The 25,473-nt window shown below is 38.2% G+C and overlaps 2 protein-coding genes across 9 annotated transcripts in view; one reads left to right on the forward strand and one right to left on the reverse strand.

Annotated features, from left to right (window-relative positions):
* The window catches only part of CNKSR2 (connector enhancer of kinase suppressor of Ras 2), a 283,752-nt gene extending 262,001 nt beyond the window's left edge, over positions 1-21,751 (forward strand). For 4 of the 8 annotated variants that reach the window (XM_055268902.2, XM_055268903.2, XM_055268904.2 and 1 more), the window contains 2 exons: positions 15,882-16,078; positions 19,375-21,751. In XM_055268902.2, coding sequence (XP_055124877.1) covers positions 15,882-16,078; positions 19,375-19,590 — 413 coding nt within the window. In that variant the 3' untranslated portion in view covers positions 19,591-21,751. Of the gene's footprint in view, positions 1-8,599; positions 9,937-15,881; positions 16,079-19,374 lie in introns of those variants that run through there. The other 4 variants (XM_055268906.2, XM_055268907.2, XM_055268908.2 and 1 more) reach the window with 1 other exon arrangement.
* Positions 21,752-21,836: 85 nt separating this feature from the next.
* On the reverse strand, positions 21,837-24,969 carry KLHL34 (kelch like family member 34). Its single transcript, XM_055268910.2, has one exon. It carries the CDS (start codon positions 24,850-24,852, stop codon positions 22,912-22,914), a length of 1,941 nt encoding a protein of 646 aa, XP_055124885.1. The 5' UTR covers positions 24,853-24,969; the 3' UTR covers positions 21,837-22,911.
* Between the last annotated feature and the right edge of the window lie 504 nt (positions 24,970-25,473).

Below are 25,473 nucleotides of genomic sequence, written 5' to 3' on the forward strand. Positions count from 1 at the left end.
ATTCTTGCATATGTAAATTTGTAATGTTAGTATGTGTATATAGGTGTTCATGTGTATACACCCTTATATAATACACACACACACACACACACACATACGGATTAGTACCACAAATAGGGTCAAAGTTCCACAGAGTTCTTTGAAGATCACATTTGTTAGGGAGATACTAAATACTTTACAGCTGCTATTATTTTTTTGCCATCCCCTCCCAGAAAATGGCACCAGTCAAAGGAGATGGTAGGAAGTCTTAAGTGGTGTTGGGAATCCCAAATTCACCCCTTGGTTTGCACATTCCTCAAAGCGACTTAGGATGGCATCTCAACTTTCATGGTTGTGTTTTTTACCCTAGAGAAGGCAACATGGTCCCTGCTTAATAAAATACATATACTAAATAGGAATTCCAAAAAATTCTGACTTCAATAAAACATAGAATTGTTCTTATTTTTAAAAATATATTATGAATAAGGTAGCACCATAAAGGTGCCGTAAATTAGTTTACAGATGGGAAACAAATTTATTAACATAAATGAATTTTTTGTTTTGTTTACTAGCAAGAAATTAGCAATCCGTTGCTATATTTGAATACAAATTATGTTGTAGGATACAGAGAACTTTCTGACATTTCAAACATTTGAATTTTGCAGGAGGAACTCTCACTGCAGTGAAGTTCCTGTATCATTCCAGTTTTCTGTAATTACACTGGAGAGTGTGAAATTCAACATGTAATACTAAATGTTAAACACAGATATAGCTGGGAACCTTTTGCAATGGCTATAAAGTCATTTGTATTTTTCCATAAGAACATTGAGAGTCAGCATATCTCTAACTCTTTAGTGGAACTTTCTGTAAAAGGGCAGTGCCATATAATTTTGTCAGAAGGGAAAAATGAAAATTAATATACAATAGGGCATTTTTAAAAAGCATGTTCTTCATATGTTGTTAGATTCAATAGCTTTCCATCCCAAATCCAAGATGACTTTGCTGGTCCAAAATTTAACAACCAACAATTTCCAAGACAGCTAAGATTGAATATGAAAACTCATTACTTGGTTTTTAGTTAAGATGAACATTAATGCTAATTTGTTTACATCTATGCTATGTTTCTTACAAACATGATTTTATAGTTATTTTTACCAAATTAATGTTTTTCTTCTTGTCATGTACACAATATATTTTGAATGCCTAAAAATACAATAATTTGAATGTTGGAATATTCTGATGACTTAACAATAGGGATTTTTGAGGATTGTTTATGATGTAATTATTGTAGATTAGAAAATAAAAGAATGTGAAAATACCATGGATTAAGGTGAGAGATTAGATTTATAACAAATGTGACATAAAGAAAAAATATTAATGATAAATAACTGTCAAGATACAATTTTAGATTCTTACAAATGTTTCTTGAATTTTCTTCTTACCTTTCTTGGCACTTGCCTTGCTGAGGAAGGTATCTTTCATTGTCCTTAAATTCAATTGGCAGTGCCCCTAAAGCAGCTCCTTCTTGCCAGAGTTGCTAATGAGCAAATGATCCCAAATGTCAGACTGGTGTGCCAAGGAGGTTATTAATAAGGCATTAACATTTAGAAGTTATTGATGGAGGAAAATCAATATTACCATCTTTATAATATTGCAAACTCAGAAAGAGTAAGCAGAAGTTTATTTCAGGCTTCTACAATCATAAAGAATGTTACAGTATGGGAGGAAATAATGTCTTTAGATTTTTAGCATAAGAATCAATTCTTATTCTGCTGTCAGTACCCCCCATTAGTACTGGAGCTAATACTGAATGATATTCTTCTAATAAAAATAACAGTAATCCTCCCAAAATCAAGATGGCAGTACTTTGAGGATAGAATATGAATTTAATATGAGAGTAAGAATAGGATAGACTAGACCTGTAGGACAAAAGTTCACAAAGATCTATGTTACTGTTATATATATTTATATATATATATATATATATTCATTTATTTTAGTGTGTGTATATATACACTAAATTCATATTCTGTCCTCAGAGTACTGCCATCTTGATTTTGGGAGGATTACTGTTATTTTTATTAGAAGAATATCATCCAGTATTAGCTCCAGTATCATGTCATTCCTCATGATTAAATTAGGTAATAAAAGAGGTACTGACTTGTAAAAGTAAGTGAAATATTAAATTCTTTTCAAGAAGAATACAACAGATAGTTCTGTTTGTGTGTGGAGGAGTGCTGACAGCAGAATAAGAAAAGAATTAATTCTTATGCTAAAAATCTAAAGACATTATTTCCTCCCATACTGTAACATTCTTTATGATTGCAGAAGCCTGAAATAAACTTCTGCTTACTCTTTCTAACTGAACTTGCAATATTATTAAGATGGTGATATTGATTTTCCTCCTTAAATAACTTCTAAATGTTAATGCTTTGTTAATAACCTCCTTGGCACACCAGTCTGAAATTTGATCTAAAATAAATGTATGTGTGTGTATATATATATATATGTATATATAAATACATGTATATGTGTATATATATATGTATATATAAATACATGTATATGTGTATATATATATATGTATGTATAAATGTGTGTATATATATGTATATACACACACACACGCACACACATTTATTTTAGATCAAATTTTCAAGACTTAGGAAGGTGTGCCATTGGTTGCTTCCTAAAGAAGCTGAGCAGTAAAAGTATAATTTGCATAGCATTAAAATTTACTGACCACAGATCAAGTTAGCTGATCAGCATCGTGGCAGAAGTTTGTAAGGGCAAAGTCCTTTGTTTACTTGGAGTGGGTTCTGATGAAGTGAACATACTAAATGTATCTCCATAACCCCAACTCCCCAGGTACACGTACCCTTACCTATTATTTCACCAGAATATCAATTTGGAAAATTCAAGTCGAGTGTGATGGACAAATTAAATAGCTTGGGTAGTAGACGTATAATCAGTGTTCTGAAGACATTTTTACCACCCAGTCATATAAGTGAACCAAGATTCAGGTAAGGTTGGAACTACTTTTCAGAGTACTTATCAGGTAGGAAAGAGAATGTCCTAATAGGGTTTGAAGGACCAAAAAGAACCTATTAAAGGAAATAGGCAAGAAAACTATGTTGATAGAGTTGATCCCAATTTGCCTTTTCATTTTGGCAGACCAGATATAGTCACAAATGAAGTGTTGAATGACTCACTTGCTCACCAGACTGGCAGTTCTCATCACTGAGTTACTTCACATTGATTATCATCCAGGCTGAATAAAATCTAATTACATCCTTTTAATACAAACATACAAGGTGGTGGTAGAAAATCCACATAAATTTAAAACCTGCACTGTTCATCTCTAAAGTATTTGAGAGTTAAAAAAAAAAAAGTCTATTTTCTGTAGGGGGTTCATGTCTCAGACTTCAGCTATGTTATCTCTATAGCTATGTCAACTGGAACTGAGAACTTTAAGGAGATTATTTTAAATTAAGTCATTATTCATCATAAAATGGATTTCAAAAGCAACCCAATCTGCCAGTAGCTTGCTGTCCACCTACATTGCTGAAAGAAAACCTTACCCAGGAATGGTTATTTTTACTAAAGTTGTCTCATTGGAGTTTAATGTGATTCTTTTATTAATAACCTCAAAATAACATCTCCTGAAATATTTAAAAATATGGATGGATTAGGATGGAGGAGTCAAATATCAAGTCAAATAAAGTAGATAATTCTTAACTATAAAATTTTAAGATAGAAGTGGGAAGGAGGTATACAACTATATCATAATCTTTTTGAGGTGAGACTGTTGTCTTTGTATATTTATTACTAACATTTGATATAGTATATATATATATATATATATATATATATATATATATATATATACACCCATAGGCACCCATTGAACCTTTACTGAACAATATATTTCTATAAAAATTAATTATTCCCGTTTTCCATTTTAAAATCTGAATGGGGACATTTGCAATGACGGTATCATGTGTCAAAATTCCATAGTACATTTTCCTGAAATATCTACAGACATTTCATTGAAAATAAACTGGTTGTAAATTAAAATAACATGTTAAGTACTTCTGTAACTATTAAATGTGAAAGACGTCTTCAGTTATTTCGTAAAAACTTCACTTAAAGGGTACTTCAGATCTGCCTTAATTTCAGATAGTGGTTTTTAATGCAGATTTTAGAAAGTCAGCATGTGTGATAGACTCATGGATAAGTAATTAAGTCATAAATGGCACTCTAAGGTCATAATATAACAGTAGGTACATTAAGATGAAATACTACTTTCATAAGGAAATACTCCATGTCTTGTGATTTATACACACAGGATGGAATTGTGATTTGGGAATTTAGAGGAACACTCAAATTATCTGGAAACAGTATTTTCTTACCTGTTTTGCCTATGGCTTAGGTTCATCAAATATTTTATTTGACCTGGAATTGTGAATTAAAGAACTCCATAAGTGCTGTAAGTATAAACACAAACTATTATTATCTTTCCCTAGTTACTTTATTTAGAAAAATAATACTTTATCATGAAAATTTTGATTCACATTCATAAAAATATTTTCCAACTCCTTCTCCCTATGGCATTAAAAAATAAACAAATAAAATCTTTAATATCCAGTCTTTTTGAAGTCAACCTTTTATGAGAAAATAGGCCCTCAAAAGTTGGACAGATAATACTCAAACCACAATTAACAAGTCTCTGTTTTGGTCTGAACATTCTGAACCAAAGTATGAGCCCACTCTCTCCAATACTTACATAGAGAAAAGTAATTATCACTATCATTTCATGGTGTTAGATATCCTTGTTTTTGAAAAAGAAAAACTTAAATCTAAACACATACATTTAGAAGAAGGGGAGGCTGCGGATAACTATGTTAAGTAAATAAGGTTTTTCAAAATAAACACAAAACAGTTCTACTCTCCCAGGAGTAGAATTGTGTTACTCTTGATAGACTTGAATATCTGCTATTGATGATCTTTGTTATCCACGAGTAGCTTAAGACAAGCAGTCTTTGGCTTTGCCCTTAAATTTGCCCTCAAGCATTCTGATTATGGAACTGAGTGAAATAGAATTGAGTTCTGTCTTAGAACTCAAACAGAATTAGGAATCTTTGTAAGTGCTCATCTAGCTTAAATACTTCCATTTTAAAATATTTTCTTCTCTTTCATTCATTAAAGAAAATATTTATTTTCACCTGTTTTATATTTAGCCTTAATCATTTTCTTGAAGATGTTCGTACCTCTACCCTTATCCCCTCTATAATCTAATCCTCCTCAGGCATTTGATTGAAGTATCATCAGCTATTTTTAGCAGGTCACTAATAGAAGCCAGATTATATTTCTAAAACTAAAACTTATGTTTCCAGATTTTCTATTTCTGCTTATTATTTGGGCAGTCAAGTTTTATTTGGGGCAATGTTTAAATTCATAAAGCAAAAAGAGAAAGAAACATCCTCCTCAAGATTTCCTATGCAAATTCAATCTGTGTCTCAAGGAACTTGCATGGACATGGAATCTCACTGGAATAAGTCATTCTACACATGATTCAACACGGCATTCCATCTGGGTTCATCATTCAAATCTCCAGGAGTATAGTAACAGGGAAACAAGATCTGTTTCTTCTTAAACTAAGCTGGTGGCCTCACAATTAGAAGTTTCAGTGATGAGTAGTAGCTTAATAAATATTTATTAAATAATACGCCAAACAGAAGCATTACTGATTTTCTTTGTGGTATCATAGATATGTTGCTGTCATTTCAAAATGTAATTGGCTAAAAGCTTGGTAAATAGTGAAATTGATTTTAACAGCAGCAGTAGGGAATATTTTTATAGTTAGAAAAACAGCCAAAAGAAAACAAAATAATCAAGAGGTATATAATTTATGTTTTTTCTGCCTTCTATTGTTTTTTCCATAGAGATGGGGTCTCGCTATGTTGCCCAGGCTGGTCTCAAACTGCTGGCCTCAAGTGATCCTCCTGTCTCGGCCTCCCAAAGTGCTGGGATTACAGGCATGAGCCACTGTGCCCAGCATGCCTTTTTCTAAAGAACATGCAATTTCCATTTGTTCTTTTAGAAAAGAGGAATAAAATTAGTCTGTATAATAATTTTAACTGGTTTGCCTATTTCGACTTTGTGTCAGGATAAATGAAGTTGTCCACTACAAAGGAGAAGGGTAATAATTGGGAACTGAACACAAAGAAAGAGAAAGCCCAGTGAAAACCTAAAGGGAGAGAAAAGGAAAGAGTGTTGAGAATCAGAATGGGACTTGTAAAAAGTTAAAGACACATAAACATGAGATTCACAGAAGTCCAAGATAGAAGGACAGTATCTTGAAGTAGGTTTTTGTGTTTTAGAGATTTCATCTAGATTAGCCATATACGGGCAGCCCTTTGTGCACTTGCTTCTGACCCACCTGGCTCATCAGTACACTTATACTTAAGATTCATAATGCACATGCCAAGACATATAGTGGAGTTGAGTGTAGGAGTGCTGTTGTAGTTGTTTGTTTGCCTCAAATATAAATAGGTACTATTTAACACTACATAAAAAGTATAGTTCTAAAAAATTTATTTAAAATTTATCAAGACCTCTTTCATTTTGCCATAATCTCAGTAGACCAAGATATTTCCATCCGATTCCTCAGCAAAACTCCTGAAATTGTTTAAGCTGTGTGATACAATGTCAGACTGGTGATGGGATTAAAAATAAAATGCTATGTGAAGTCCCCAAACTCAGGGCTTCTGACTTAGAAACCACTTGTATATGCAGTGCAAAAATTGGTGTTACTCCAACCAGCCCTTAGCCAGTGTGACTGACCTAAAGCAAGAGGTCTCAAACTGCAGTGGGCACAAGAATCACCTGGATTGCTTGTTTAAAATGCAGATTCCTGAGTTCCCTACCCAGAAATTCTGATTCAGTAGATGAAGTGTAGGGCCCAGAAATCTGTGTTTAACAAGCAACTCCACCCCGACCCTGAGATTCAGTAGTCACTGGTACTGTGACCACTAGTAGTTGAAGAGATACCGTGCCCTAGGGAGTTATCTTCTCTTATGCCAACATACACTAACTGGTAGCTAGTTGTAGCCATTTTGAAATAGTACTTCTCCCTCCACCATCCTTTAGGAGCTAAACTGAGGAGATGTTTCCAGTCTCTTGCAATAGAATTCAGCAATTGTGACTTGATTACCAGGGATCTAGTTCAGTTTAGTATGGGTTAAGTGGGCATTAAGGAATGTGTACTAGAAATTAAAAGGTTCATGTAACCTTGTCTCTGTGGGGAAACAAAGGATGTGTTCAAAATAACTTCAAAATGTTTGAATTGCTTAGACAAATGAAGAACAGTTTAAACTTAGAAATGACCTTGTGCCCAAGGTTGGATTCCCTCTGATTTTGCTGTGTGAAATTCCATGACCTTGTGAAACAAAGTGGTAGAAGCTAAAGCTAGCATTCCAGTATTATAATATTCTAAAAACTGAGGTATTGTGTTTTGTTTCATTTGACCTATATATGAAGATTATTCAGTTCCCACCCCCATTTCTGCAAAAAGAGTGTAATGTTACAGACAAAAATTAGTTCTGCTGATTTCTGAACTATGCTATATCTTGTTTGCTAGATATCAGTGTTATAGGCAAGATGTGTCCCTCCCCATTTTCTAAGGGAGGACATAATGAACAACATGCATTCTTTATTCTCTCTCCCAACTTCTTCCTTCTTTTCGCAGTATGACTCAAAAGATACTACAAGATATTGCAGATAAAAATATGCACTAGGCTAGAGATTTAAAATATTGCTGGTTTGTTCCTGCTGACAGTATTTATTAGATTCCTCAAGATCCAAAATAAAATGACCTAAAAGAGGGTACAGTTTATTTTATCCAAATTGTTATTAGTTTCTCAGGTCATTCAGAAACATCCATCTCTTCCAGTTTCTTAACTCCTTGGCATGTGGCTTATGCTCAGGTGTAAAGTCACCCTTTCATCACATTCACTCTGTTTTAGCTTTTCATTTCTTGGCATTTTGTGTTGTTAAGCATGCGGCCTCCTCATTGGAGCAATACTAGCTAGGCTATTCCACTGTCTCACCGATTAGGACATGGTAGCATATATATCAGGTTAATCAAATACCCTTCTGGTCAGAAGACTAGAGAGGTCTTCTTCATGCTTCTTGATTGGATGAATTTGAGGAAAGATCTCGTATAGAAATTTCAATTTTCTCAAAAGAAACGGTAATTTTACATGTATATGGAGAATATTTTAACATAAACTATTCTGATTAAAATTATAGATGTACATATACAAGTATAGTGGTGGGAAAATATTTTTCTGCACTGTGTGTTATTGTGTATATTTGGGAGATTAACATTTCCAAACAACCAAGTTTAAAGCAAAAGGTGTCCCATTTATGGCCAAGTAGACTTGCATGCCAACAGAAAGACATTGTATTAAAACCATATGCAATTCTAGCCATATTTTTCTACTTTCTCTTCATGGGTATTGCATGATGGTATTTCTAATACAAATACTAATATGCTTTGGAAATAATGGCACTCGCAGGTCTTTCATCATATTGTATCACTGCTTTATCATATTAGGCTAATACACTGCGAGAGTTGGTAGAACCTCTCCATGCCAAATCGGATCCACTTCTGTTGGCACTCAACCCATTGGACTCACAGATTGATAAGCTAATGTTTAGAGAATTTAGATCGGAGAGAGTCGGTACGGCGCAGACTCAACATCAACCTCTTGCAAGCAACTAAAATGGCCTCGTCCTTGCTGTTTATAACAGAAAACAGACTTGTAAAAAGCTTAGATCATCAAGTGTTTTGGATTGGGGGCCTCCCAAAGGGATATAAGAGGGGCAGGCCACTCTTAAGAAGAATTCGAGCTTTCTACATTGGGACTAGCATAAGATCAAAGCCAATCAAGATGGAGCACAGTAACAGAAAACTGCTGTTTCTATGGGAGAACAGAAGGGGAAAGGGTCTTAACTGGGAAAGGGCTCTGTGTGGTAACACCTCAGTTGTGTTCTCCTGACACCAGGAAAAGAGAGGGATCAGCTTCAATAACTAGAAAATTCTGGCTGTTTAATGGACTCTTTGGTGGCCTCTTTAAGGCAAAGCAGAGAAAGCAAATTATGTATTAAGTGTATTTTGCATTTTTAAAACTTGATGTGCTGTATTGTACTAAATTAAGTGTAATCTATTAAGGCAAGGTATACACAATTTGCTTTGAAACTTATTATGTTTATTCTATTATAAAGTGTATTCAGGTGCAACACAGAGACTGCTTTCGGTGACATTAATGAAGAAAATTTCTCATGCCAGGCTTTATTGTAGAATCTTCAGCTAAAATCCTAACTTTCTCCTTATTTCTTGGCACTTGTACACAAGTGGTGTTGCCTCTTAGGGCAGGCATGAGCTATTCTTTTCTGTAAAATATTTTGAATCTATAGGCTGTGGGTTTCATTTTTGAAAAGTATTTTGTCTGGATGTCTTTCAAACTAGCTTCAGATATTATTTAATACTATGTAACTGGGTCCCCTATGGCTCAATCAATATTGCTTATTTTTCTTCTGTAGTGGATGTGAAATTTCCTTTAGTTGGATAAGATACGCTGTAATAATTTTAATGCTAATTAATGGATATTTCATACTGTGCAATGAACAGATAATTTAACACTGTATTTTGAAATGTTTTTTTCTTCCTGTCACCGCAGTGTGTGGTATTGCATAATGTGAATACCTGTAAAAATATAAATTACTTAAAAATAAAAATATGACCAATTGGTATCAGATCTTTTCAGATAGCTAAATAATTTGCTAAGTATGCCTGATAGTAAATATCTTTCTAAAAAGAAGTAATCAGTGCTTCTTTCTCACAAATGGAATTTGTGTCTGTGAATAAAATCACATTGATCTGCCTTACAATTGCCTCTGTGCTCTAACCATTTTAATGTGTTTTTTAAAATATATATATATACATATATATATAAAATGATGGTTCTGGTATATAGAAATCCATCAAAAAGCATTTTATTGGCATTTAATATTTATGGGATTGCCTTGGGTCATTCTCCCTGTTTAAGTCATAGTAAAATTTTGTGATCTAGAGAATTTGTTTTTTTTTCATTAAGGAATATAGTGACTCCACATTAATTTTCAAAAATAATCATCTCTTAGCTTTGGTTTTAAACTGTCTCCTTTATGAATTCCTGCCTGAGAGCCAGCACTTTGACTTCCATATTCCTAGTGGTTAAATTTTCTAAATTCTGTGGGTAAACCTAAACTGTCATTTATATTTTTGATTGTCCTTCAAAGAACCTTCTCTTCTTTGGGGCAATAAATCAATGCTAAGGACACCAAGATTTTGCCATCTGAACTACTTGTCGTAAATACTGTAGTGCCCTGAAAATTCAACCACTGTCATGTATTTTTATCATTAAACTGCATAATTTAACAGAAATTACATGTTCAGAGAAAGAAGAATAGAATAAACTTTAGCTCTATCTCTTTTGTCACATCTTTATGGAGCAAGATTTAGTAGTGTTGTAAGGAAGGAATTGACAGACACAAGTACTTGATTTCAGTGAAGCACATTATCATTATTACAAGGATGGGCTTTACATGTTCTTTAAAAATACACGTAGCAAATGTTGGTGGAGTCACTCAAACTGTTCTTTTAAGAGAAGGGTTTTTTTCTCACTAAAATAGACTTCTTTACTCAGAGAAATTATTTCCCAATAGTAATGTTTGTGTATTGTTACTTTGCCTAAAAGAAAATAAATAACTTACCCCTAAATATGAAACAAATGATTACAGACGGAGGACTAAAAGCCAGCTTTTAAAATCTTACGCTTTTTTTTTTTGATATAACAAACTGCCTTCCCCAAACCCAGTTTTATAATGCTAGGCATAGCTGATTGACTTACATAAAAGCATGAATTAAGAGAGCTAGTATTTAATTACAAACATTCAAATTATAGTATAAACCCCTGAATACTTAATCATCCTTATCATAAAACCTCCAAAGACATTAAGTCCATTAAAAGTTTGTCACCTTACATATAAATAAGCTATTCATTATGGCTTGCTAGTAAATTCATATTCATAGAAAATATTCAGGTGTTCTCAATGCAAATGTTAATTGCCTTTTGTGACAAGAATAGTGTTTCACATACTTGATATCATTAGCTTGGAAGCCTCAAAGCACTCTGCAGCTGTACAAGAATGAATGTCTCTCAAATCTGACTATGTCCAGTCTTCTCTACCATTTGTGATTTAGTCTTTCCCAACCTTCTGGGCTCATTACACAGCTGTGTTGCAGAAGGAACAACTGTTTCCACAAGGATATCATTGTCCAATTTTACAAGATCACAGATCCCTTCCTACATATGTACCAGAACTCATTATCCATCATTGGCTTCATTCTTCAAGAGCCCAATTGGTTTACTTATTTGTTTTGTTTTCATTTTTTATGCTCCTTCAACACTGTCATTGCAGGGATGGGAAAATGGGGCGGATACTAGAGTAAAATTTTAGGTTGCCAAGTTTCATGAACAATATTATACAATAGACTGTCCTAATAATTACACAGTCACCTGTTAGGGAACCCTCTTTGGAGTAGTTCATATATAAAGTAAAGAAAACCATCACTCTGTTTGAATGTGTTGGGTTGCATGAGGCACTGTGCCAGGTAGAAGAAGTGTAAATGCAAATATGAGTGGGACAAATTCTACTCGTGGAAAAGTCACAGTCTAAGTCTCTGAAGTAGGGCACACAAGGGTCCATTAAGGTACAGGAAGAAAAAACATTGGAATTTTTCCTTGGGTTTTATCTCTCATCCTTTTGAATTTCTTTTTGTGTATGTTTTATAACTTCTATCTATTACTGTAGAGTAATACATGTATATAAGTTTCTGTTCGATAAAACAGAAGTTTTTTAACTAATAAGTGTGTGCAATCAGAAAAAGTTTGGAAACCACTGAGCCTGAATGTAAGAAATACGTCAACCAAAGACTTTTTGGTATTCGAGAAATGCATTATTATCTTCTAATAAGCAATTTGCAAGAGATTCCAACAAACTGGTATTTTTCATTAGCTATTCTTTTCTTTGGGCTTTCATTTATCACTTACTACCTAGAGGTCATAGGCAACCTGAAAAAGACAAATAATGATGCTCACTACATTCCTAGATTCACAATATTTCATAGTGGAGCAGAATATAAAAGGGACAATAAAGAGGATCTTCTTTCACCCCGTCAAGTATGACACAGCCATAAATGACCCTCCCTCGGCACAGAATACAAGTTAATTCATCAATAACTTAATTATGATCCTCGAATCCATCAATCAATGAAATTTTATGTAGGAAAGAAAATTTTATATGCACTCTTTGCTTCAATAAAATTGGAATTCAAAAGTATGTAATCTGACACAGGACTAATTTACATGTTGTAAACGTAAATATAATTTGGGGGGAAATTTATTTCTGCATAGGCCCAGATTTCCTGAATAAATTAGATACAGATTAAAATTTCATTACAGCAGTGATACAGTTACTCATTAGGAATCACAGAAAGTTCCGATATATGTCCTGTGATTTGAATGTGGTCTCTACACTTTGCCAACTTTCAGAAAACATTCATTCAAATTGCAAAAGAGCTGGTTTTCAGCCAGTGTTCCAGTGGCTGAACTGGCACATTGAAAGAAAGTCAATCAGGAAGCAGACCTCACCAAGTGCTTGCCTCCTCTTCCAAAGCAAGCCTCTTCTAAAGGAAGAAAAATCAAGGGTTGAAAAAAGAGAGAAGCCTGAAGAGAAGTGAGAAGGAGATGAAGAAGAGGGCAAAAAGAGAAGAAAATAAAGGTGCTTTCATATTTTCAGTTGCAACAGTAGCCCCAATTGACTTAATTGGTATTCATCTGAGAAAAATCAAGGAAACCAATTGAAAATTATAAAAGAAAATAAAGGTCTGTTTTTGTCTTGAATGTTGAGTTCTGTGTTGTTTTGACTGTTGAGCACAGTGAATCAGATTTATAATGTGACTCTGCCCCTCACCAACAGCCCTTTTGAAAATAAAAAGACTCTTTGTCTAGTCTTAAAATGTTAAGTAATTGGTGGCATTTTGTGGTAGCCTGGCATCTCAGTCCCTCGTCCTTACTCATCCCACTACTGTGTCTTGTGTAGTGTATGTGTATGATGTGTAGGGGATGGGGGGCAGGGGGTGGCTTATTATCTCTGATAGGAGCCACACTATCCCATTACTATACTTGGAAATGTTTCTGTGTTCCGTCTCATTGTGATTGCTTGTTCAAGTGTGCTGCCCAGAGATAAATCCATACTCAATTCTTTTTACAGCTGTCAAACCAGATTCTTTGTAGAATTATGTTGTCTTTTGATTGAATGCTTTTCTCCCCCATAAGAGCAAGCAGGGGAGAAACTTTCAGTTTTTATTGTTTAATACCTATGTATGCCATTTTATATATTGAATCTTCATTCATCCTTCTTAAAGTAAAACTACATTGAAATTTTATAACATCAGTCATCTGCCCCAGTATTTCACAAGCTTTAAGAACTGAGGGAAAACTGGGTCAAAATGTTTTTTTAAACAAAATATATGCACCCTTCTACAATGTTAGGTAATATGGAGGAAGGTTCTTTTAAAATAAAAATTACTATGTAAAAATACTCTGCTTCCCTTAAATCCTAAAACTAAAATCTGAATCCCTTTTTCCTTCACCTTCTTTCTAGAACCGAAAAACTAATAATACATTAGGCCACCTGATACCTTAACTACTATAATTCACATCTGTTAGGCCTCGCATTTTCTACCCCACCCTCTACTCTATGAAATTACATCTGGCTTTAGATGCAGGTATTGCCTTGAGGAAAAAAAGAATGCGATAACTACTATATAATTCCTCAGGGTTCTTTCCTGGCCTGTGATTTTATGAAATAGACTTATGCTGTTTAAATGTGTCCTTGTTTTTACAACTCCATTTAGTTATTTTAAATGATCATATGATTTTGTGCCTTCCTCAAGCCAAATCATTCTCAGTTAAGATTCCCTATCTTACTTCCATTTTGTTTGTAACCCACAAAGCAGTTTCTCCTTTTTACAGTCTTCCATCCCCCATCCCTCAAAATCCTCTAGGTGTTGAATATATTCAGCGATGGGCCAACAGAGAATTTAAAAGCTGTTATTTAAAGAGATTTTTGTATTTTTAGATTATAGTTCTAACTTAGATATATGGTTAAGAAGTTAAAATTTATCACAGAGGACTTAGTGATAGCATGTGCTGATGATAACAAAGAATTTTCTAATAGAAGGACTCAATGACTATACCTACCATTAGTTGTTAACTTCAGTAGCAGAGCCAAAAGATGAATGTGGAATTTAAACAAAGCTACTTTTTAATCCTAAAAATGACCTTTTTAGGTTAAGGTACTGTACATTTTGGGCTTTTTTATAGTTTTAGATACAGTCATTTTGAAAAGTTTTTTGAATGCTGCATTTTAAGGGAGTCTCACATTGCTTGGCATCTACTGCTAAATACACATTTCAAAAGACAACTGAAAAAAATTTGCAGTATAGAATTCTTGTTAAAATCTTGGATTCTGGGGTCAGACTGCCCACAAGGAATTCTAGCTCCACCACTTACTAAGTGTGACTTTGAGCAAGATACTGCCCTGCTATAAATGAAGATAAAATAGATCTGCTCTTAGTATTGTTGTGAGGATTAAATGAGATCATAAAGATTAAGCATTTACCTTGCTGCCTGGCACATCTAAATGTTAAATGGTATCATTACCAATTAAGGAATCTTTTTTTGAAACCATCAGAAAGCCTAAAATATTCACATGGACCATTGTGGAATGAACAACATTCCATATTTACTCTTTGGGCCAATATAATTACTTAAATATGATTCTGGCTATCTATTTAAAAAAAGATGATATAGGCCTACTCCAATCTACCACTCCAAGCAAAATCCTATTTCATCTTTGTTTATCATTGTTGAGAAAGATACGACATTAGTGTTCAGGCAATTAAAAAACAAGATGGGAGTTTTATTTGTTCAGCTATGTCTAAGATCCTTATTGAGCCAGTCTCATTTTTTTCTCAAAAATATTTAACTGGAGTATTTTCTCCTCAGGTCTTACAAATACTAAGTAGCTTCTCTTAGCACATGCCATATTTCCCCTCTATATTTGCATATAAACATATTCCCATATTTCATTTTAATTAAAATATTGATAATTTATGATCAGTTACTATATTTACAATGTACAAGGCATTACTATGGCAGTCACATGAAACCTAATAATCCTCTATGGCACAATTGGAAGATTTTTACAATCAAATATACTCCATTGAATGCCATTCAATCTTATGAAATCTGGAAAAATGTAAAAATCAGTTCATTCAGTATTGCTAAACCAGGCGAGCTCTATTAATCAGCATTTCTATGCTTATCAGCATAATGATAAGGGATATTTATTAATGTTTTAAAATATAATGTGCAGGATTGTTTCCATGTTGTGTGCCTTTTGTATTCTAATTCTTTGAACTTGCTGGACTCAAGATATATATGGCAATTTGCTATCAAGAGTATATTTGGTTAATCAAATAATCCTATTATTTGATCATTCTAAAACAATTAGCTGCCTGTACCTAATGTTACCCAATATAACTAGCAGCTGTGGGTTTTTGTTGTTGTTTTTTAATATAATAGTGTTTTCATAGTCATTTATTATCCTGTTTTTCAGATAGTTTTGATATTTTAATAAATTTTCCATGTGTCAAATAACTTCATTGCAATGAATTCATTTCTCTGTCTTTCTCTCTATCTTTTTTTTTTTTTTGGACATTGCAGGTGAAAGTAGAGAAGAAAAGTTAGGAGACTCATTGCAAGATTTATACAGGGCACTGGAGCAGGCCAGTCTGTCACCACTAGGAGAACATCGTATTTCAACCAAGATGGAATACAAGCTATCATTTATAAAAAGATGTAATGATCCTGTAATGAATGAAAAACTACACCGGCTGAGAATTCTCAAAAGCACTTTAAAGGTAAGACAAGAAATGGAAGGACAAATTTCTTTGAAGAGATTCATTCTTAAAGTGGATTACCAGATACTGTAGGTTAAGAAATACAAATTGGGGGCTGGGGAGAAGAAGAGGTAAGCAGTAAGAACTTGAAGCTGAGCTGTTTCTATGTCATAATAAGTATATTGGTAAAGAGAAGATCATCTTAACTTTTCATTAACATCTCAAAGCACTGATTAAATGTTATTTTACTCAGTTCTAGGAGAAAACAGGATGTGATTTAAATTGTTTTCTAAAAATGTAGGGCTGGTGTTATTCCTCAGTCTTAGATTTTCTAAGATAAAAATACCATGTAGTGTAACTATTAGCATTACTAAAAGAACACAGCATGCATGCAGAATGCAATAGAGGGTGCTAAAAGAGTTTGAGATATTTCGTGATTTTTTCCTGCATGAACTACAGTGCATTTGGGATGAAGCCATGGTGATTTGTGTTCCATGTAGAAATTTTATAATTGTTCTGTTTATGTTATCAGTTCCCAACTTACATATTACCCTCCTATTATACATTTCTGTAAGTGTTTACATTGCCTCCAGTCTCCTTATTATATGCCCCCAGGTTGGGGAGGGGGTGATGAGGACAGGAGAGCAGAGAGGCAGGAAGTGGGAAAAGGAGGCAGACAAGTGAGCCCTGCTCACTGTGTGGGGGAGTGTGTGGGGGAGATTGAAGGAGAGGGCCCACCACACAAGCCACCTGAGCAGGCCCTGTGCCCTTGTAAAACAAAAACAGAAGACATTTATGCAGCCAAAAAACATGAAAAAAAGCTCATCATCACTGGTCATTAGAGAAATGCAAATCAAAACCACAATGAGATACCATCTCACGCCAGTTAGAATGGCGATCATTAAAAAGTCAGGAAACAACAGATACTGGAGAGGATGTGGAGAAATAGGAACACTTTTACATTGTTGGTGGGAGTGTAAATTAGTTCAACCATTGTGGAATACAGTGTGGCAATTCCTCAAGGATCTAGAACTAGAAATACCATTTGACCCAGCAATCCCATTACTGGGTATATACCCAAAGGATTATAAATCATTCTACTATAAAGACACATGTACATATATGTTTATTGTGGCACTGTTCACAATAGCAAAGACTTGGAACCAACCCAAATGCCCATCAATGATAGACTGGATAAAGAAAATGTGGCACATATACACCATGGAATACTATGCAGCCATAAAAAAGGATGAGTTCATGCCCTTTGCAGGGATATAAATGAAGCTGGAAACCATCATCCTCAGCAAACTAACACAAGAACAGAAAACCAAACACCGCATGTTCTCACTCATAAGTGGGAGGTGAACAGTGAGAACACATGGACACAGGGAGGGGAACATCACACACTGGGGCCTGTCAGAGGGTGGGGGACTAGGGGAGGGATAACATTAGGAGAACTACCTAATGTAGACGATGGGTTGATGGGTGCCGCAAACCACCATGGCACGTGTATACGTATGTAACAAACCTACACGTTCTACACATGTATCCCAGACTTAAAGTATAATTTAAAAAAAAAAACAGAAAAGAACTATCATACAGAGTATGTGCTGTAGTAATTTCAGGAAACAAAAGGTCAAAGGGCTCCTTTGGGAAATATTTCAGATCCATAGCTTGCTGCTGAGGTTTTGTAATTTTGAAATATAGGTGAGTACCAAAGAGATAGACAAACTAGAAAATGACCTGAAAAAATTTCAGATAGCAAGCAGCAAAGTTTTCAGACTCCATTAGCTTTTAATTGGTAGTCATGCAAATACTACTGCAAATCCAGGGGACAATTTAATGGACTTTTGGGAAGAGCAGAATTTTTAGAGAGTGCTGTAATAGTTGTAAGAATAGTTCCAGTGACTAATCCTACTCCAAAGGTATCATCACCCTCCCACCTTATAGAGCCTCTCCACTTCCCCCATTCAATTCTAAACTGCCTGGCTTAGAAGGCAGGCAGGCATTTTGAAGCAGGTTAGATTCATGGATCTTAAAGACCTGTTTCTCTCCTTCTATCTCACAGCCTCTTTTCCCTGTCTTTTATGCTCTGTAGAGTCCCCCAAGGTATTTTCTTCCAGTGACAAAATATATGGCTACTGCCAATGTTCAGTTCACTAAGTATTGATGAATCACCAGGTACATGAATGCTCCACTCGATTCTCTGGGGCCAAGAAAGATAACGAAAAGTCACTGTAAAAAATGTCCCTCGTTGGTACAAATGAACTACAGAACCCTATGCTTTTTGGCATGGAAAATTAATAGGGAATGAATTCCTTCATTAGGGAAGCATAGTTGGCCAAGCAACCCTGGATGTGTCTATTTCCTGGAATTTTAACAGTCCACCTCACCAAGCACAGATCTCAGATCCCACCACAGGCAACTCACAACATCCTCAGTCCCAGCCCTCTTCCATATTCTGGTCTGTGAGGCCAGACCAACTTCTTAACCACCTTACTGTTTTCTTTGCCTCCCAACTCTAGCTGGCCCAGAGGTGTATGCCTTACTTCCTGCAGAACATTTTCTACACTTCTCTAAGCTTTACTTGGGTCCCTAAAAGGCAGGACTGAGCTGCTCAGACTTTCTTAACCCCTACTTCTCCATCCCACCTTCCACCTGGGAAATTCTCATCTTCCCCAGGTGATAGTTTTAACTTGGTGAGTTATGCCAAAATGAAGCTCAGTCTTCAGCTGAGACCCACCTTCCAACATGGAAGGGAGAGCCGTTTTCCATTACAGGACCCCAGTGCTGCAGAAAGGGAGCCATAACATTCACACAGCAAGAAATATGTATTTGTGGTAACAGGGGGGGCCATGCTCAGTCTCATTCAAGTATGAGAAGCTTACCATAAAGCAGGAGAGAGAGAACACATGCAAAAGTAACTCAAGAAATAGAATATGACAAATGTACTCAGTGGCAGTGATGGAGTAGTAAAGGGGCATAAATGAGGGAGAAAACTTTTCTGAATGTTTAAGCACAGCTTGAAGAAATGAGAGGCTTTTGAACTGGATCTTAAAGAACGAAAAAGGTTTCCATAGCAGAGATGGGCAAAAGGACAGGCAAAGAGAAAAGGCAAACCACACAGTGGGCAAAAGGAGGCATTCCTCGGGTGTAGAAAAAAGTACACTAGGACGTGAGTCTAAAGAGCTGGGTGGGTGTGAGTATCCAAAGCCATCTCCTATGGGCTTCTTAAATGTTTTGCCTATTAACTTTTTATTTTAAACTTAAATAAAACTTTGTCCCTGTCTTAATTGTTGAATCCTTTTTCTTTTCAGGCCAGAGAAGGGGAAGTAGCCATTATCGATAAAGTCCTAGACAATCCAGACTTGACATCTAAAGAATTCCAACAATGGAAGCAGATGTACCTCGACCTTTTCTTGGATATCTGTCAAAATACCACCTCAAATGACCCACTGAGTATTTCTTCTGAAGTAGATGTAATCACTTCCTCTCTAACACACACTCATTCATACATTGAAACGCATGTCTAAATGTATTCTGCCTTCAGACCATCTAGTACCTGCTGGTACTCTGAACAAGTATATAAGGTAGTTTTTATATCAATGTGTGGAACACTTGACAAGCTATACTTTAATGTTACCAAACTATATGAAACAAACCATATATGGTCACAATACCACTATCTTTAATGAGCATTTGTATATTTTATATGCAATCAGTGCTCAGCTTATGTTTACCATGTGCAAAATCAACTGTCTTTAATGACTTAAAATTAACTTTTGCAAACAATTCTAAATACAGGTGGTCTTCAAGTAGTAAAACCACAAAAGGCAGTTTTCTATCTATGGTCGTCTTTTCTCCCTTTAAGTTAATTTTATATAAACAAGACTTCAAAAGTAAATCACATTTTTTCAGGTGCAGACATCCTTGTGGGTGGGAAAGAATTTAAACCTTTTTTATATTTATTAAAATGTTCTAAGAATTTTCTTAAACATTGCACAAAGTTTAATGCTGTAGTTTTATTTTTGTGAAATGTAGATGCGCATACAAGAGCTAAGCAAAATAGAAGAGCATCGACATAAGAAAAGTTCAGGTATCTAATATTCGTCTTAATAGTCTATTAACTTGTGAAAGCTAAGTTAATGGAAATATTATTCCAAATCTATGAGAACACTTGGTGTATCAGGGCAAAGCTTTGTAAGATGTTTTTGTAACTAAGACCAAAATTGAAGATAGAGCTGCTTTATTTTCTTGGTTTAAATCTTCCTTTATTTTTGTAGTGATGAGATGCTGATTGTGTACAGAAGAATTTCAGAGGGGATTTTTAAAAACTGACTTAACACACCCAGAAAGGCAGCTAACAGCTATATATATATAAATTTCAGCCCAAACTCATGTTTTTAAACTCCAACTCTTAAAAGACAACAAGATGTAAACTAAAATGAATCAACTTTCCACTTAGTTTCCAATTTTCCCCTAGTCCACTAATTAAACTTATGTAATTATACTTCAGGTAGGGAAGTACAATATGTTTAGTTACAGGCTGATGTGTGTTATAAAAAACAACATTGAAAAAGAAAAATGTACTTCCCTTCTAAGGAGCAAGCAGGTGATGGTCATTCAGAGAGATGTCACATTGAATTATGAGAGAAACAATTTAGAGGTTTTTTTCCTCATGAATTGTTCTATAGAGTGGATGAAGTCTAAGGAAAAGTCCTCTTCATATATTTCCATTTATAAGCGTCTTGTTTTTGAAAGTGATCACAGCATGAAAATGACTGTGCTGCTTTTTAGTGTCTGGCTGCATAACGTACAAGTCACAATTTGCTGTTTTTTTTTCAGGAGGAGAAAGGGAACCTCCTTTACTATTCTATATCCTAAAATCTACTTCTAATCAGCTTTATACTGTTGCCTGTACAGCTCAGTGAATGTACTTTCATCTTTAAGAGTTCAGATATATGCCAGTGAATATTTTTGCTGTAGAGCAGAAAGTAAAAACTCCACAGCGGGGATCTTTTTCTTTGCTTTTGAAACCACCATTGAATCACTATCGTTTTGCAGACTTTGCACAACTGTACAGGAGAGTGGCCTTTCTACAGCACATTTTCAGTAATCCTATATTTAGTCAAAATGGATGAGAAATCATGTATTAATGTTTGTATGGAATTTTGGGTCCAGTGTAATATTTTTATCATTTAAAAAGAACTCTATTTGTAAAAACATTTATTTACTGCATGGATATTGACGCACATTAAATTTGTGGGATTTTGTATATGTAAAAAAAACAAAAAACAAAACAAAAAACCTCTTGTCCTAAAATGAAGTGTGCTTGTTACAGGTGTTTAGACTTATTGATGTTTACTAGACCAAATGTGTATGTTCACTTAAAAATATATGTACCTGATGGATGTGTCATGTTTACAGTGGCCAGGTTGTGGCCTGTAAACAGCAAGCAGTTGATGGGAAGACTAGCTCTGTTGCTACTAAGCAGCTTTTACTTTTGTAAAGTCAGCTCTGTTGTTTTAAATGGTAAAAATTAAACTAATGAATTTGACAAGACTCTTGGCTAGCCTAGCATGAAAGAGACCTTTTAACACTATATAATATCTGTACATTTTATTGCATTTGTTTCAAATCTAGGAGAGAGGCAGCACTGTAAACTGAAGTCAAATAAATTCAGCTCTTAATGAATCCTTATAAAGCACCTACTTTATTCATGCAAAGTCCTTACCACATTTCTTTGTGACCTAATTATACAGCCACCACCCCCCACCCCAGTTTTGAGTTCTAACTTTGCTGCCTCATTGGTGATACAAGCCAAAAGCAGCACCTGTTCAGTATATACAAGTATCTTATCTAAGACCCTGAAAAATCAAGCTCGTTTCCCATTTACCTGACACGAACTTTAAAACTTTACCTATTCCTCTTTCCTTTCTCTGTGATTCTTTTGGGGGAAGTGGGGGTAACCACCAAAAATTGATTTTTTTTACAAATATAATCTACAGTATGTCTGCAGAATGAACATTTAAAAGAGTATGAAAGAAATCAGTTTTTGTTTTGTTTTGGTTAGATATTCCACTTAACCAGAGGACCCTGATTATTATGGCTAAGGGTTGATGAAATGTGACTTAAAACCAGTGAGCTGTCTAAAGTCAGGGCAAAAGCAGCCTAGGGTGACACCGGTGACAGAAAAATTTAAGGATACTTTCTAGATTTAAAAAAAAAGTGCTTAGAGATTTTTTTTTTACTTCTCAGTTCCATATTTATATCAAACCATCAGAGCAGAACTGTAACCATGGCTCCGAATCATAAAATCATAGTTCCCCTTACAATGATTTCATGGTATTTAACCAAGGCACTCTCCTTTCACTATTTATTCAGATAATGCCATCTCCTAGGACTTAATTACAGCCTTTATAGCCCACAATTTCCTGAGTTTTGTATAAACTTCCTGTGGTACATTTTTTGGCCTTTTTTTTTGGCACATAAGTAATCACTGTTTTGCACCTAGGGAAACACTTTAACTGTAAGAGGGAAAATAAGGTCATATTTTATTTGTGAAAGTCCTTCTTTAGCCTTGCGTGAGCCTTTCTAAAAATTTTCTTTCACCAGCTCACTGAAGTTGATTCATGTAGCCTTCTATTTGACCCCCCCCCCCGCCCCCACCCCGTCTCCCATTCTCAGCTCAAGGAGAAATGTTTCTCTTTGCTCAAGGCCTTGTTTGCCTGTTAACCTTCAGAAGCCACTATGCTCCCAGAATCCCTTTCTTAGAAAAAGCCCATCTGTTGCTCTGTAAGACTAGCCAAGCGCGACTTTCTCCTCCATTGCGGAAGGAAACTGGACTGACCCATTCAGCCCGGCACCAAATCTAGCGCCTCTCCAGCCTCTCCCTCCACCTCGTCGTCCCCACCCTCGGCCAGCTGCAGTACTGCGCACTGCAGGCCGCTCCAGGCCCAGGGCAACGCGCAGCCTATGTCCTCCCAACGGTCCAGGTCGAGGTCGTAGCCCACTACGTTGCGGGTAGGCACCTGGCGCGAGTCCCGCCACTTAAGGCCGCCCAGCAGCAATGCTGTCTCCTCCACCACGGCCAGCCCATAGCAGAAGCGGTCGTAGGGTAGCGGCCGCAACCGAGTCCACTGGTCGGCGCCGGGGTCGTAGCGTTCGATCTCAGAGAAGGGCTCGTATCGCCCCAGAAAAGCAAACACAGCGCCGCGCAGCACTGCCATGTGGTGCCCGAAACGTGCGGTGCCCATGGGTGCCTTCTTGCTCCAAGCCTGCTCCTCAGGGCCCAGGACGTATAAGTCCCGGAGGCTGCTCGCTCCGCCCTCGCCTCTCCCTGCCTTGCCCCCCGAGATGTACACAACACCGCAGTCCCCGACGGCCCCCGCGTGACCGTGCAGAGCCCGCGGTAGTGCCCCAGCCGCCGTCCAGCGGTCCCGACGCAGGTCGTACATCTCCACCGAGGCCAGCGCCTCACCGCCCGCGCCCAGGCCCCCAACGGCCAGGAGCCTCTCGCCCACCGCGCCGCACCAGAAGTGGGCCCGCGCTTCCCGCATGGCGGGCACTTCCGTCCAAGCGTGGAAGCGCGGGTCGTAACGGTGCACTTGGGCCGTGACCACCTGCGAGCCGTCGGACAGGGGAGAGGATGCACTGCCGGAAGGGCTCTCCCCACCCAGGACAAACAGGAAGTTGCCCGCGGTGCACACGCTGTGCCCCAGCAGTGGTGTGGGTAGCTGCGTAAGGCTGCGCCAGCGGTGATTGTACACATCGAAGGCCACCACGTTCTGGGTAAGCTCCCACTCCTCCTCCTCCTCCTCCTCCTCTTCCTCCAACTCTTCCTCTTCCTCTTCGGGCTCTGGGGCGGCGACCCGGCCCCTAGCTGCCCGCTGCGGGGCCGCGACCTCCTCAATCACCACCTCCCGTGCCCTGCGCCCCCCCACCAACAAGATGCGGGTCTGGGGGCTCCGGATGCTGGTCTGCTCGCCCTGCATGAGCGGCTGGCGGGAGGGCGTCGTGTGGTAGTTGAGGGCCTGGATGATGAGGCCCTTGACCCGGGTGGGCAGCACGAGGCCAGAGCCCGAGTACACGCGCCGCAGTACGTCGGCGGGAACCAGGCCAAAGCGGACACGCTCCAGCAACTCTGTACAGTGTTTTAGGCGCTCAGTTGTGGGCTCCCGCCGCAACCAAGCTAAGGCCAGGCCCAGCAGCCGGGCCTCGGGCACCCGCGCCACGTCAGGGGCACCCAGTACAGCCCTCAGCGATGTAGGGTTGAGCTCCAGCAGTCCCGCGGAGCCCGCGCCCCGCGCCAGCAGCTCCCGCAAGTGGCTCACGATGCAGCGCTCGGCCGCGTCCAGCGTGTGAGCCAGGCCAAAGCGCGCCGCCACGTTGGCGGCGAAGCAGCAGTTCTCTGGAGCCAGCTGGCGCTCCAAGTAGCGCCCACAGAGCCCCAGGGCCTCGGTGACCTGCAGGTAGCTGGCGGCCTCCAGAGTGTCCTCTACAGTGTCCATGGAAAGCGACAGCCAGGCAGTGTAGATGAAGTCCAGCAGGCGCTGCAGGCCGGCTGCCGATGGCACGTGCAGGTGGATCACGCGCGCCCGGGATTCCTGGGTGTGGCTCTTGAACAGGGCCCTGAAGTAGTCACTGGAGCACGCCAGGAGCGACCTGTGCGCCGGGAATTCGCTGCCCTCGGTCTCCAGTGTCACGTCGCACAGGAAGCCCTCGGCACGCAGGGCCTGGTAGCCGGTGAGCAGCGCGCCGCCATGAGCTTTGCAGTAAGACAGGAAGTAACTCATTCTGCCCAGGGCTGGAAGCAGCCTGGCGGGACCAGAGGCCTGCTGGGCAGGGCCGGAGGCATCCCGGGGCACAACACTCCCGGGACCCCCGCGTAAGCCACAGAGCCCCTAGCAGGGGTCCATTTCTGCCTGCTCAGTTTAAAGCCCAGGGCTCCTTCATCCAGACCTGCAGATCGCCCAGTGCCCCTCTCAGAGCAAATCCAGTCTGGAAACGGTTTTCGGAGGCCGCTAGTAACGGAGGGCGCGGAATTTGGAGGCTTCCCGGGAGTGTGGGGCTTGGTTTCCACGACTGCCGAGGCTTCCAGCGCGTTGCCCAAAGTCCCCTCCCCGGCCCAATGTGGAGAGCCCACACCTGCACGCCAGGGGCGGCGGTGGCTGCACACCATCACCTGGAAGAACCGAGCTGCCGGTGGACTCCAGGGGTGCTGGATCTCCGACGGCGCAGATGCGGCGTCCCGGGAGTGCAGGGCGAGGACTCTGACCTCTCCGGGGTGGACGAGGAGGACGGGTTCTGCGGGTACCCGCGAAGGCCAGGGACAACTGGTTACGGGGCAGTGAGGGGGTGAGCTTGTTCCGCGCGGAGGATCAACTCAAAGCCTGGGGGATTAGGGAGGGGAGGGC

The sequence above is a fragment of the Symphalangus syndactylus genome, chromosome X (assembly GCF_028878055.3).
Source record: "Symphalangus syndactylus isolate Jambi chromosome X, NHGRI_mSymSyn1-v2.1_pri, whole genome shotgun sequence".
Taxonomy (NCBI): Eukaryota; Metazoa; Chordata; class Mammalia; order Primates; family Hylobatidae; genus Symphalangus; species Symphalangus syndactylus.

Bases quoted from the DNA above. Each gene is read 5' to 3' on its own strand.
- KLHL34 (XM_055268910.2), bottom strand. From the start codon at position 24,852: ATGAGTTACTTCCTGTCTTACTGCAAAGCTCATGGCGGCGCGCTGCTC.